The sequence below is a fragment of the Cryptomeria japonica genome, chromosome 8 (genome assembly GCF_030272615.1).
Source record: "Cryptomeria japonica chromosome 8, Sugi_1.0, whole genome shotgun sequence".
In the NCBI taxonomy this organism is placed as follows: domain Eukaryota; kingdom Viridiplantae; phylum Streptophyta; class Pinopsida; order Cupressales; family Cupressaceae; genus Cryptomeria; species Cryptomeria japonica.
This window is the reverse complement of record NC_081412.1, coordinates 581220914-581236656: the sequence shown is the minus strand read 5'-3', so window position 1 is coordinate 581236656 and position 15743 is coordinate 581220914. Positions and strand designations below refer to the sequence as shown.

Here is a 15743-nt window from a genome sequence, read left to right as displayed (position 1 = left end):
AATTCTTTCAGGATAAATCCCCTAGTCCTGGACTCTTCTACCACCGCCAACAACTCACCGCCTAACAAATCCCAAAAAAATTGGTAAAAGAAAGCCTGAAAGCCATCCGGGCCCAGCTCTTCCTCCCCACCAAGACCAAAAACAACTGCTTTCAGTTCCTTAAGAGAGATTAGCTCCTCAAGTATCTGATTGTCCTCCCTAGTTACTAATTGTGGGATCACAGCCAAAAACTCCTCTTTCAATCTGACCTGATCAACCCCACTCTTGTTCCATAAATTTCCAAAAAAATCAACAACCTCCTGGTTAATCGGGTCAAAATCATCCGTCAAAGTACCATCCTTCATATGTAGAGTTAAAATTCTATTAAGGCTTCTCTTAACCTTCACAGAACTATGGAAGAATTTTGTGTTTTTGTCTCCTGCTCTAATCCAATTCTCACACGATTTTTGCCTCCAGAAAATCTCTTCCCTCTGTAATACTTTCCCATATCTACTGAGCAGGTCTTTCTCCATGAGGTATTCCACCTCATCCATTCCCTCTGCTAGGACTTTTGAATTTAGAGCCCCTAGCTCACCTTCAATCTTTCGTTTCTCTTCAAAGATATTTCCAAATATAGTCTTGTTCCAACTTTTCAGTTTCTATTTAACATAGCTTAACTTCTTAAAGAATTGAAAAGACAAGAAGCTTTCAGCCATAGGGGCCTCCTTCCATCATTGAACAACTGGATCTTTGAAGCCATGCTCCCTTAACCACATATTTTCCACCTTAAAGGGCCATCTGAGCAGAACTCCATCCTTCTGCAAAACAAGTGAGACCGGGAAATTATCTGAGCCAGAGACTGCCAAAACTTCCACCTCAAAAACAAGGAGAGCTAGCTTTCAATCCCCTACAAAAAATAACCTATCTAGTTTCTCTGCTATGTTGGAGAAACCCAACCTCCTATTGGTCCATGTGAAGTCCCCACCTTTAGTAGCCACTTCAAACAAAGCATTAGAATCCACAAAGGACTGAAAAATCTGTTTGGATCGTGCACATCCTTCTCACCCCTCCTCACTTGTCCGAGTGGGAAAGGGTGGCATTGAAATCCCCTGCTACAACTATTATGGTTGGCCTAATATCCTCTAGTGTCTTGGTAATTTCCTCCCAGAGCTGGCACTTATCTGTTGTTTTAATAGGGCCAAAAACATTGATTAAGAAACCTGGGAAATTAATAGTCTGTGAGCTTACCTTTGCCAACTGCCAGTATCTAGAGCTTGAGATTGCTTCCACTTTCACTAATTGGGGGTTCCACAAGATTCCCAGGCCACCTGAAGCCCCCTCTGCATCAACAAAAAAACCAGACCACCTCTGTCTAACACCAAGTATCCTAGCTGCCTCCTCACTACCTAACTTTGTTTCCTAAATACAAATTACCTCTAGTTTCACCTGATCAAATCCTCATTTGATCATGTGATACTTATTAGAGGCATTGAAGCCCCTGACATTCCATGTTAGGAATTTCATTGCTACCCAGGAGAGAATGGGTCTCTCTAGGATCTAAGAAGTCTAGTTTGTCCTTGCATGTTGCCTACTTCCTCCAGCAACTTCTATCTATTTTTCCTTCCCCTCATACTCCCTTTAGATACCTTATTGGGCTTAGATTTGGTCTATTTGATGGTCCTTGTGTCTGTCTCCCCTACCTCTACCGACAACCCCAACGAATCATCACTCAAGTCATCTTCATCTCCAAACTCCATCTCCATAGATTTCTCATAATCCTCCTTAACCCAGGAGACATGAATATCTTTGAACTTGCCTGCCTTTACCTCATCAAACTCTACAATAGTGTCAGAAATCAAGGTTGCCGGTAGTTTCCCCATGATTCCAGCCACAGGTACCTCCCTTCTGGTCCTAAGGGGAGGAGGCAGCGGGGGAGGAAAATGAATTCCCACATCACCTACCCCAGCCTAAGGTTTAAAAACTGGGTCCAACACCGAGATCAAACCAATCATTGGAATGAGACCACCCCTAAGCGCTTCTCCACTTGCTGAAACCGCATGGGTCTCCCCGTCATATCCTACTAGGAGCGAACCCCATGCCAATGCAGCCTCCCCTTCAACACCTTTCATATTTGCAGCATCTAAACCTATAGCAGAAACAATGATCGGGGATTGGTCAACCAACTTAGTCTCCATTGCATCTTTGGTGACATCCGTGGACACTACCAGTTGATCCCTTCCTAAATCACTTTTTAGGATTGTCGTGCTCAGATGAACATCAAAGTCGATGGCAGGAGCTGATTCTATGAGTGTGACATCCGGCATGACCTTTCTAGATTCTGTTGATGCTACCAACTGATCCTCCAAAGCTCTGTCAGCCCTGCCTTTGCCTTTCTTACCCACCATACATTCAGATTCCTCATGCCCCCACTCCTTATAGGACTTACATTTCACCATGATCTCTTCAACTTCTATCTCTTGCCACCAGAAGCCCTCCGAGGAGCGGATTTCAATGGCCTTGGGGAGCAAGGGGTGTGGTTTCCACATAATGCAAATTTGAGCATACATGCATGAGTCTAGTTTGTCAATGGCTTCATCTGATTTGATGAATCTCCCTAGCTTATCACCGATTACCTTGAAAACTTCCTCCTTCCAATACTCATGCGGTAAGTTGTACAACCTGATCCATACTAGGATTTCCTCAATGGAGGCAAAGTTGGGGATCCAATCTTTAATGTAGAACCCTACTCCCATCATCATGAAAGACCCATTATACATGATTCTGGTTTTTTCCACATCTGACCCAGCAATGATTAGGAAAAATCCATTAGTTAGGGTTTTAATCTTGAAATGGCTCCCCCATTCCTCATCAACCCATTTCCTTATCTTTGAAAAAGCAGGCCAATCTCCTCCCCACTTCATGAAGAAGGCTCTAGCATGCAAAACATGAACCAATTCCTTCCAAGCCAGTGAATCAATACAAATGCTAATGGTTCTTTTTTTTGTCATCGTTGGTGCCTCTACAGTGATTGGTTTCTTGGTAGCTGTTGGTTTTTCTTCCAAAACCGCTCCTCAATCTTCTTTTTACTCCACTTAGGGAAGTTCAAAATTTGGGAATGACCCCATTTGTTCCTGTTTGGCTCAAAATAAATGCAGGCATCGCCACAACTGCCCCTGTCCCCCCTTCTTCGATCTGAACCATACCCCTAGAACTAGTTAGCACGAGGTGGGAACCAGGGTCGCTGGTTGCCCAAGCACCATGAGCAATTCTCCAGCTCTCGCGATTGAAATCTGTCATCACCTGCAAACCCTAACCTCCTCCTGTGCTCCATGGTTGTTAAGATGTTCTTTTTTATTCAGGAGACTTTGATTAGGTTTGGAGGATGGTGGGAGATCTTGGAACTTGCAGATAGTTTGGTAGATAAATGATATTATTATTAAATATATATAAGTGATGGAATAATAATACCATTAAATGATAAATGAAGAAAATATTAGTATTATTAAATTGATAAATGATAATAATAATATTAATGAAATATATGATAATATTAATGGATAGAAATATAATAGATGAAATAATGATATATTATGAAATGAATTCACCCTAGAATAAAATGTCAAATTTTATGTGTCTACAGCAATAAACAACAATTCTTCACATAGTATAATTAGAGGGTTTTAATGAACACCAATTTTTCACATAGCCTAATTAGGAGGTTTTAATGAACAACAATTCTTCACATAGCCTAATTAGGAGGTTTGAATGAACAACAATTCCTCACATAGCTTAATTAGGAGGCCAATCAACAACAATCTCTCATTACAATCTACCGAGGGTTTCAAAATGAATGATCACATAGTCTAATTAAGGGATTGAATGAACAACAAATTCTCATTTCAATTCATAAGAGGTACAAATTGGAAATTTTATTGATGATTTTTGTAGCATATTGGCATTCATGGGAAAAATATTTCATTGAAACTACTAACTGATTTGGTGTAGGATGTCGTCAAAGGATTACAATCAAAACAGAGTGTTTGTGTTTTTCTAGATTAGTGCACACTTTGATTTCCTAAACGTTAATGAACACCATGTTTGCCATGTCTTATTTTGTTTCGTGTGTGTGTTTTTACCCTTAGAAGTGGGCATGCCTCCCGATTTGTCTGGCACTTTGCACAGACTTGGTGAGAGGGAACCACCCAAAGTGGGAACGGGCTACAACTAAGCTCTTTTGAGCCACTATAATCAAACGTGTTTGTGACGAAATTTGCAAGCAATGGTTTTGGAATGTCATTGCGATGATTAAATTTGTCAGATCTATGCCCACCCGAATGGATGCCCTGACTAAAATCTTTGTGCTTAGAGACCAAAACCCTTCTACTTGTTGACTTAGGCATTGTGATACGTGCATGCTGAAGAAACCCCTCATGTGCCCTTCGATTCGAGCTAGTAGATTCTTGGGAAGTGATGCCACTTGAATTTGAAGCTTGGTATGCCTGTAGAAGTGAGTGTCATGGAGGGGAGCCAATGCTACCAAGCTTCTAACTATCTGATTGAATGTGGTATTTAATTGTAAGGAGATTTAACAAGTATTGTCCTTGCCATCCTTAGGATTTTGTCATTGAATGTGCATGAGTGTCCTTTGTCAAAGTCAAACAAACATATTGTCTTTCGTGCTTGTTACAAGTGAATCATAAACAAAGGACATAATCAACCTTACCAACATTAGCAAAATAATTTTTCAAAAGAAGTCATAATCAACTTTGATCATCAAACCCAAACAATTGTCAAACTTCAAACAAAATTCAAACTTGGTCCAAACATTTCAAAGTATTCATCCAACAAGTTGCAAAACAATTATCAACATGGTTTGTCAAAAGATTGGGTCCCCTTGTTTCAACATTCATGTCACTTAGAGCTAGGTTTTGCATAGTGCAACTTAGGTCTTAGGACATATTGTCATCCTCCTTCATTTTAGTCCATTCCATTGCAAACATCCTCATTTTGCACTTAGGTTTAAGGTCATTTTCCCTAGGTCATTATCATCCTTTTTTATTGCATTGTCATACCAAAGATAGGTTTTCACTTAGGATATGCCTTTCTTGCATTAGGTCATTGCACAGTCCAAAACCCTAGGTCTTGTCTTAGTTGGCATTGTCAAACATTTGCATTCATATCCATGGTTCATATCATATCTTGAGACCATATCATATTCCTATCATATCTTTAGATCATGGCATATCTTGAGAGCATATCATATTCATATCATATCCTTAGGTCCTTGTCATAATCATTCCCTTCTTGCATATAATCTCAAAATTAGATTTTGCCAAACTTCAAGAATTCAAATCTCTAGGTTAAACCCTATGTTGTTGTTAGGGAGTCTTGACCTTGTCCTAAATTTTTCCTTTTGTCATTATCGTTTTGTCAAACCTTAGCTTAGTATCCAAGTGTATAGGTGTGACATTGTCATTTGTCTTATCATCATTTGATCCCCTTGTCCTTTTAAGGTCTCAACTTCATTTCAGTTTCGCAAGGTTATGTCTTTAGGTTTGCATTTCAAAAGTTTGTCCAAAATCCAAAAACACCAAAAACATAGGCTGCATTGTCAATTATTTAAGTCGCATTTAGTTGCACCTCATTATCATTTCAAAATCCAAAAACCCAAAAAAAATTCGTTGCATACATCAATGCTAAAATTAAAATCTGAAAAATATTGTGTTGCATAGTTACATGCCTATTGAAACGAGGTCTAAATCCAATAAATCACAAGAATCCACATATCAAGCCATGTCTTTTCCAATGGATGATACCCAGTTGAGAAAATCACAATTATATCCAACACAACAACGAGACAATATTGTACAACCAAACTTTAATCCAAATGTTGGTCCACATACAAACACGCTACCAAAGTATGGAATCATTCATTTGGGACCACCATCAAATTTTGAACCAATCTTCATACCAATGCAACCAGGACTTGGTAGTGTTCAACAAAGATCACCCTCAAATCAAATTAATCGTTCAAAACCAAACCTCAAGTTTGCATCTGCAACATCAAAATCTTAGTTTGAACAAGTTTGATCCTAGCCCACATGCGATTTGGTTAGAGAAAATGATGAGAGAAAATCAAATACCACAAATCATAAGAGAATTGGACTCAGACTCAGAATTAGAATCAGAATTGGAATTTGAGTCATACCAACCTTCATATTCTTATGAGACTCAACCTTCAAAAGTAATATATCCTTCCTACTAGTCCAACTTACACATGGTCCAACAAATCCAACCAGCACAACCAATGGTGCCATTTCAGCAATATATCCATCCAAACACACAATGTCAACAATTGCTTCAACCAATTGTCAAGTATAAATATCCAACTTAGTCAACAAATCAATATCAACAATTACAACCAACAATTCAAAAACAAAAGTTGCAACACAAACCAAACCAAATTCTAAACATGTCAAAGCAATTCAACCAAAAACCAATTCAACATCAAAATATGACATCAAACTAAGATCAAATTCTTACCAAACAAGTCAAAAATCCAAACCCGGTCATGTCAAAATCTCGCAAGGATTCAAATTTGTCTCCAAAGAAAGGTGGCTTTATTACACAACTCTTAAAGAAAATCTTAAGCGATCCTTCTGAGAAAGATCAAAATCATGTACCTATGTCTATCAATGACTCATCCCCTCGTAAGAAAATTGAATCTCCAGTGGCATTTATTCCTACACCTTTTGAAAATGTTCAAGAGCCTTCCACATCATCCATATCAAATGATACACCCAAGGATGAAATTCCCCAAGGGATGTCCATAATTGATTGCCAAGCTAATCCAATTAATGATGCAAGTCCCTACCATGCTTTAGAAATGCTAGACCCAATGCTATCATGCACTTCATTTCCCATTAAACCTATTGTAGAGGATCCCATGAATTTATATGTCATTGGAAATATGAAATGATTTCAAATATCTTATGGAGATTTGAAGAAAGATGCTTGCAATGGTCGCTTCTGTTGGTAAATAATATAAAACAATAATGGAAATGCTATTAGATTAATCAATTCACCCTAATGTTTGGGACATGTAGATCATTTTAAGGGAAACGAATTGTAGGATAACACAAAAAAGATTATGGGAAATGAATTATAGGATGACACAAAAAAATTTGAATAGTGATTTTCTATTTTATAGTAATTTTATAATAAATTAATATAGAGGTCATCAAATTCCATGTGGAGGAGATTTTGTCCCATCATTCTTTGATCGCCATCCGAGTGAGAGGTTGTTAGAAATTCCCTCTACATAATTTTCTTGAACAATTTCTTAAATTGTAGTGTAAGTGCCACCAACCTAGAATATAGTTCCCCATGTACCATGTTAGTTAATCAATTTGTTTTATAAAATTTAATATACTATTGACAATATTACTTCATGTTAAAGGGGCATGAAACATATTAGATATTTTGTACGTCAGAAATTTAGTTATGAAAATGAATTTTTTTTTTTCAAAAGGGATAAAAATTTATTAAATTCAGAAAGACTTAGAAAACAAGGACCCATAGAATAGCAAAGAAATACAATCTTATCCTCCCCAACTGATTGTTACAGCATGTGAACTGATTGTTACAGCATGTGAACTAATTCCATAGGTAAATGTTGTCTATCTACAATATTCCATTCATGTCCTCGATTCGACACTCATTTAGACAAATAATATGCTACTCTATTCCACTCCCGAGGAACATGAGAAAACCAAACAGATTCTAAGGAAATACGCAACTGAAGAATTTGTCGGATAACCGAAGCTAAGTGCTAATTAACACCATCCACCTGCTGTCCATTCAACATATTCGCTAGCACTTGTGAGTCAAATTCACAAGTAATCCTTCTCCAACCAAGCACTTGTGAATTAGATTCACAAGTAATTTTTCTCCAACCAAGAAGACAACCCCTCCATAGCACACAACATGGTGAGAGCCTCCATGTAATTATTTTTAGTTGTCAACATTATGGTGTTTTCATAGTCAAGTTGCATCTTCACAACCTACTATATTGTATGTATACATATACACACATCATCTTATTTCAGGTATAACATTTAAATTTATAGCTATTTTTAATAAAGAGTTTTAGGAATTTGGTAATATTAAAAAATAGATTTATTTTTATATCTTTCATGTTAAAATATATGGAAAAGTTGATGAAGGTGATAGAGTTTTAATGTTTTGAAGATCTTTTCAACTATCAAGATACTGACCCTAAACCCTAGTGCATCATGGATAATGAGTCGCATTATTTTTTTCTAGCTTTTTGTTGGATCTTCTTTGATAAGGCCTTGTCACAATTGTAGCCTCCCCTATAATTAATTTTTCTCTATAGCATGTTTGGCCCTCCTTTTTCTTACTAAGGAGGTTGAACTAATCTAGCCCCTTATAAAGGAACCTTGATTGTGCTCTTCCTTGTTGTTGATACTCTCCACTTGATGGAGCCACAAACCACTTGTAGTAGGAAAAACTAAAACTTACTATTTACAATTAATTTTAACAAAGATATATTGAACTACTACAAGAAATGTGTGTTACCTCAAGGAAAAATCAAGTATTCATTGTTGAAGGCAGTTCTACAACCTCTAAGTTGTTACAAGTTATAATTAGTCAATCTAGTCGTGAGTGCTCTCAGTTACCTTACTTATAACTACAAGTAAATGATAATAAATATGCATGCAAACAAGAATAAAATAAGAAATCATATGCCACAATACACCTACCCAAATAGAATAATTAGCAATCTCCACATACAACGATAGTTACACAAAGTAAACAATTTTTTCAAGCAAGCAAAACGCTAAAGAATACAAACCCAAACCACATGTATATTCTACACATTTAATAGGAGCATCTATAAAATAAATATTCTCTTCAATTCATTAACTATAAATAATTTCCCATTACATACATGTGTTTGGGTTACAAAATAAAATAGGGATTAAATATTCTTCTTGTTTATCACTAGGTTTTCCTAACTTCTCCATATCATGCACAAGTAAACAAAAACTTGCCTCCAACCCGATGGCCCACCAATTACTTCCTCTAATCTCTTTCCAATCTTTATTTATTTCTGCATATAAGTCCTAGCACCAATGTTTTTCTTGCTCTTTTATTTTATGGTAGCTTCCTCTTTTATCATACGAAACCTATGAATTCCTTTCAACTCCTTTTTCTTTTGGCAACCTTGTCTATTTGTTGCTTTGTCCCCAAAAAAATATCTTCCAAACTTCTATCCCGTTCACTCTCTCTACCCTCATGGCTTCTTTAACCAAAATCTCCCTCTAAATCTATTCAAAATCCCAATAATAATACTTTAATTTCAAAACTTATCCATAATTAATGCAAACATACTACAATCCAAGAAAATCATGTTGTTTCCTTCAATCTTGTAGTTGTGAAATTTATTTTAGGTAGTTAGGAATTAAAAGGTCCCAACAAAAATTACCAAGAAAAGTTCAAATTTAAAACTATATAGGAAAAAATAATAAAATCTATCCATGGGTGACTAATAGTGATCCCCTAGCATCAAACCACTGAGGTTAAAAAAAAACAAATTGTGAGCCTCTTCCCCACTACCAAAATAGCATGTGGTTGCAAGTTAGTAACTATGTTTTTACAAGTTCAATCAGCCAAACTATTCAATTTTAGTTGAGCTCAACTTTGGGTAGCATCCTCCACTAGTTTGTTCCTCATTTTTACTAAATATTCTTTGCATTGTATCTTGGAGTAATTAGGACACTTTATCTAATTATGTATTAGTTAGGTTTAACTTTTTCACATAAACTAAACTAAGGTGCTTTTAACTTTAATATAATTTGGCTAATAATAGCTTAAGTTGTCTCATTCATTATTATTATGAGGCTTGGCGCATGATAATCAAATCTAACCTTTAGGTTTTGCATCTAGGGTTTCACTCATCCTTTTATAAGGATTCATTCAATCATTACAATTTTATCTCCAATATTCTTATGTGCAATGATTCATTATTGAGCATACTGTCTTTACTTGATCTCTTTTGCAAGTGGTTTTGTTAGATTCTACCCTAATTTTTTTATACCAAGCCTCCAAAGTCAAAATTAGATTTCCACGCTTTTGAGGCCATACCTTGCACATTTAGACTCCATTTTTTGAAAACCAAACACCATTGGAAAGGTCATTCAATGCTCTATCCAGATCTCAAGTTCATTTTTCCATATTTCCCTAGGTACTTTTTATTCAAATTATTGTGTTTTCAATATCTAGTCAATTACTTGAATGTTTAGGCACTTAGAATGGATATGTTTGTTGGATAAGGTTGTATTTGATCTTCCTTACATGTGATCAGATTTTTGGGGTCTGATTATTTTATTTGAGGAGGTAAAATGGGTTTTTTGTTCATCCTTTAGTTGTCATCCTAGCAAAGGGTAATTAGGAGTCTTGGCGTCACGACATCTTGACAAATCTCAGGTGGCTAGATATTTTGTCTTAGTTGTATGCACTCATACCTAGACTAGTGACTCTAGGATATAGATCATCTTGGGGTATTATCATAGACCATGTGGTAGGAGTGATTTGTTCTAGTGTTGATCATGACACTATGTGTGTTATATCAAACCTTGAGTGTCCTCATGAAATTTAGACTTCACTTTGAGAGATGCATGGAGACCCTCATATCTCTTCATTTCTAGAGGATCTTGTTGTAGATTTTCTTCTTTCCCCTGCACATGCAAATTTTATACCCTTTGATGATGATACTTTAGAGGAGTTTTTAGGGTATATCACAAGTCTTGCATGTTTCAATAGATCACAGGCCTATCTTCATGTTCCTACTCCTTGCATTAAGATCCCATCTCAATCATCTTCATCTTTTTTCATTCCTGATGACTTTGTCATTAGCTCATGCATGGCCCCATTGATTCAACATAGTAGGATATTATTCTTCCAAACAACTACTTGGCATTCATATCTTATAAACAAATAATCCTTGTTTGTGGAGTCTCATATAGTATAATATTTTTGTTTCAAAAATCTAGTATAATATTTTAACAATTTGTTGCAACTTCTTTGTGGTTCATTGGTGCTCTTCATCTTCGTTTCTTTTTGGATGTTGCTTTTTAGGCTTTAGTCATTCATGTCGTTCTTTCTTTTGGAGAGAATTTTTTCTAGTAAGGTTTTATTATTTTCTCCAATTATGAGAGATGTTTTTAGTTGTAAATGGGTACCTCATCAAGAAGCCCTATCTTTTATTTTTAAAACATTCATCGTTACAAGTTTTAGCTTCTCATTTATTGCATTCCACGAGAGATGTAGGATGGGAACATATGCCATGATTTATTTTTATCCTCATCTAAGATTTTTTAATGTTTTTTCTTATTATAAAGATTCATTATTATATAATTCATTCATGCATTATGTATTTCATATTTATAATGATTTTATTTTTTTTAGTTGAATAACTTTTTTTACCTACATAATAATTCTTAATCTTTGGGAGCTATAGGATTGAGGAATCAACAAAAACACTAATAGGTTGTGATCCATCCATTGTCAACAAGTTCATTCCCATGGATTATAAGTCAAATCTATATGTGAGGTCAAATTATAATAATGCTTTAAGCTTCACATATATGTATGTGATCATAATTGCATTGGAAGAAAATTTATACATGTGTTAATTGGTTGATATTTTTAAAATAAAATTATCTTAACCATTCCATTAATTTTTGCAATAACTTAAACTTAGAAGATCATCCTAACCAATAAAAAATATTATTTTTTACCAAGAAAAAATTAGGCATAGTACATAGCAATTACCAAAACATAGAGAGATTGTTCTAGAGTAGAATTATCCAATGTAAAGTATCATGTAGATCTCTAGTTAATATTCAATATTAGTTTTATTCATCTTGAAGATCAATTATTGTAAAATGGAGTTAAAAATAAGAATTATGTGTCATCTTGTTGTTGAAAAAGAGAACTGTAATATTTTTCATCCTTTAATAAACAAAAGAAAAATAAAAGAGAATGAATAGAATGGTTTTATTGTTATTTATTTTAAAATAGATTAAAAGGGAACAACATAGTATTAAACTAATTACAAATAACTCAAATTAATGCAAACATATATACTTGTATGCTTACATAATATGTGTGTATGTAGTATGTACATACATCTCTACACTTTCAAAAAGTCATCTCTACATCAACTTTGAAATGTTATGACAATACTACAAGAATATAGAGCTTCCGCGTATTCACTCTAAAGGATGAGCTATTTGTCTTCCTTCATTAGATTCATGCTTCACTAGATAATGGCCACACTTTAATTCTTCATAGTATGACACAATGTAAACCAACATAGAAAACATTAGTATTTTATGACACCAAACAACTTCACTACTAACATCATACTTTTGGATCATTTATACTATTTCACTATATATAGCTATTGGCTTCTCCTCAAAAGGCGACAAGGTCAAAAACACTCGCTCCTTTTAGTACAGTACATGAACCAACTTCCCTTGGCTTCTACAAGCATACATAGCCTTCATTGGTTCTCAAGTAGGAATATGATTACTTTAGATCTTCACAATCTTTTGAGAAAATTTAAACATTCTATGACATGTCATAGCTACACTTCTTCAATAGAAATGCACATTGCAAGCCATGTGCCACACACAACTCAGGTCAACACCCTAAAGTTGACCTTATTCAATATCCTAATAAGATATTTGCTCACTAATGAGTGTTTTCTTAAATCATTTTCATGATTATAAAACTAGTCTTATAAAGGGAATCAACCTAGGTGAACTTGGCCAGTGCAATTAAATGATTAAATTCCCCAAAGTATTTTAGATACAATCAACAAGGAGTGGTGAACACCACATACTAGATTGTATCTATCCACTATCAACAAGTCTATTCCCATAGATTATAAGTCAAATCTATGTGGGTTCTTGGATCTTTTACATTTAGGATTGACTATGCAACACAGGAAATCAATCTCCTAAATTATGAGAGAAACCTAATTCAAATTTCATTAATTTTACTTCTAAAATATATAAGTGATTTTGAATTATGAAACATTGTGAATTCTATTTATTTTCAAAAAATATATTTCTATTACATGAGCTCCCATAACTCTAAATAAAACTGTCTAAATTATATTTTTTAAATCATATTTATTAATAATATTTTTAATAAAGAAATATTTTTAAAAAAAATTAACATATATAAATATTTTTTAACCATTAATTTAAATTGTAATTAAAAAGAACCATTATTTTCAAATTGTAAATATATTCCAATAATATTATGAAAAGGCTTTAAGCTTCGTATGCATACAATATCATCTCCATTGGAAGAACATATTTACTGGTTGAGAATTTTTATGTTAAATCATTTTAAACATTTCCACTAATTTCTGCAGCAACCTGAAACAGAACTTAAAATTAGAAGTTGATCGTTACCAATAAAAAATGATTTATTTTTCATATTACGAAAGAGACAAGGCATAGAACATAGCGACTACCTTATGATCTCAGATAAGGACAAAATTATTCTCGACCAAAACACAGAGAAACTGCTCTACAGTAGAATCCTCCTGTGTAAGCTGCCATGCAGACCTCTTGTTAATATTTAGAGTTATGTATGAAATGTTTGTATAAAAGAGTCTCATGCACCAAATACCTGTCTCTGTTGAGAATTTAAGTGCAGAGAAATTATAAATTCTGGTTATACAAAGATAAAACAGGTAACATTGTAATCATGTGGTTCAGCATTAATAATCATGTGGTTCACCATTAATGACTACATCTAAGAGAATTTTCTTCACCTTGTATTCCAGTATTCTTATGAAAAGGTTGCCTCCTGACACACTCCATAGGTCTTAAGCATGGGAGATTCTCCCTCCTCTCATAGTCCACCTTGAGCTCCTCCATCCTGTTGTTCCCAATCCTAAAAGAATAGGCCAGTGGCAATATCATATCAGGATCCAGGGCATCCTCAGGAAACAGACAGAGAGTCATAGTGTTCTTAAGGCTCTCACAGCCCAGTCTAAGCAAATACTCTTCACAGTACTTCAGCAGTGCCAACCCAACCCTAAATATAAACTCTAAACCCTCAATGAAAAGAATGTCCCAAATCCTCTTAACAAAGTTCAGGGGAAATCTAGCAGCAAACATTGTCATACACCACCAAGGGAAATAAATTCTAGCTTTGATTTTTTCTTTCTCAAAGTGAGAAGCCAGCTTTGGTAGGTGATCCTTTAGTAAACTCTCAAACTGAAAAACACACAAATCATAAATCTGATATGTATATATTCCCCTGAGTCCCCTGTTCCCTTCATGTTTCAGCAGTGCAGCCATGACCCAGAATGCTTCTTCTTCATCCAGGTAGACAAGAAGTAATGCTGCTATAAAACTCATTCCTTCTGTGTACCCAACTTCTGAATCATAGTTTGCATAGGCCCTTAAGACATTGTACAGAGACCCTGTACTGATGGCCTGGTTAGAGAATCGCTGGGACTCTAGAGTTTTATGAATGTCTTTAACAATCCCCATGTTTTCAATTTTGCGCAAGGGCTGATTTGACAAAGAATTGGATTGAATTAGAAGTTGATTATACAGTCCTTGGTGGGAATGGAGAAGGTGGTAACCCTTAGATGTGAGTTGCCATGTATGGGAACGAACACAGTCTGGAATACCTTCTCTTATGCCTATTTCCACTAGTTCTGGTCTGGTTTTCAGGTACACATCCCAGTCTGCTGGAGACTTTATCTGTTCTATCATTTCTTTCCACTGGTTTGTGCGAATTTTTTTAAATTCTTGGTTATGGAGGCTTATGGATGATGACAAGGCATTGTATTTAATTGAATCAGATTCGGATCTTCTTGTTCTGTGCAGATCATGTTTCTTCATTTCTTTAGTGTTCCCAAAAACAATTAGGTTGAAAGGTTCTAGGCACTGAATACAATATTTCATATACTGTCAACTTATTTATAAAGTTTCCAGAGAGAAGTGAAAAGAAAAGCACAAGAATATGAATAACAGTAATAAACTATAATGAATTTATATGGAATTCGAAATATGAAATGATTCCAAATATCTTTTGAAGATTTGAAGAAAGATGCTTGCAATGGTTGCATCTGTTGGTAAATAATGTAAAAGAATAAGTATAAATAAACAATAACGGAAATGCAATTAGATAAATCCATTTATCTCACAAGATTATTTCTCTGATTGTGTTCTTTGATCTCTCTATTTGTTAGTCTAATCAATTTGTTTTATTAAAATTCATTACATTGTTGACAATGTCACTGCATTTTAAAGGGGCGTGAAACGGACCTTGATATTTCGTACATAAGAAATTTAGTTATGAAAATGAATTTTGGAAAATCCTTTGACCTATATATTTCTTGTTTAATTTTATATATATATATATATATATATATATATATAATCTTATTTCAGTTATAACAATTTTCTTTTTTATAGAGGATTTTTCATTCATAAATTTGTTTTAAGGAGCACAAGCTTTAGGCTGAAACCCTAAAAGCCAAGAACTGAGGGGTATCCATTCTGCCAAATTCACCCGGACATGATCTCGACCTCATCCCTTATGATGTTAGAGTCTTGCACTCAATGAAACGTGATCCCTGATGGGCTCATTAAGAACCATTCAACTTCATAATTTAGATTTTTACCTGTTTTTGATAATGA

At 34.9% G+C, this 15743-nt stretch overlaps 1 protein-coding gene across 1 annotated transcript; it reads right to left on the bottom strand.

Annotated features, from left to right (window-relative positions):
• Positions 1-13427: 13427 nt before the first annotated feature.
• On the bottom strand, positions 13428-14813 carry LOC131053068 (uncharacterized). Its single transcript, XM_057987672.1, has 3 exons — positions 13859-14813; positions 13714-13754; positions 13428-13457 (listed from the first exon to the last, which is right to left on the bottom strand). Exons 1-3 carry the CDS (start codon positions 14811-14813, stop codon positions 13428-13430), a joined length of 1026 nt encoding a protein of 341 aa, XP_057843655.1.
• Between the last annotated feature and the right edge of the window lie 930 nt (positions 14814-15743).

Bases quoted from the DNA above. Each gene is read 5' to 3' on its own strand.
- LOC131053068 (XM_057987672.1), bottom strand. From the start codon at position 14,813: ATGATAGAACAGATAAAGTCTCCAGCAGACTGGGATGTGTACCTGAAA. The intron at 13,755-13,858 runs GTGAAGAAAATT...TTGTATAACCAG, and splicing joins TAAGAATACTGGAATACAAG to AATTTATAATTTCTCTGCAC. The intron at 13,458-13,713 runs GTATTTGGTGCA...GTTCTGTTTCAG, and splicing joins TAAATTCTCAACAGAGACAG to GTTGCTGCAGAAATTAGTGG.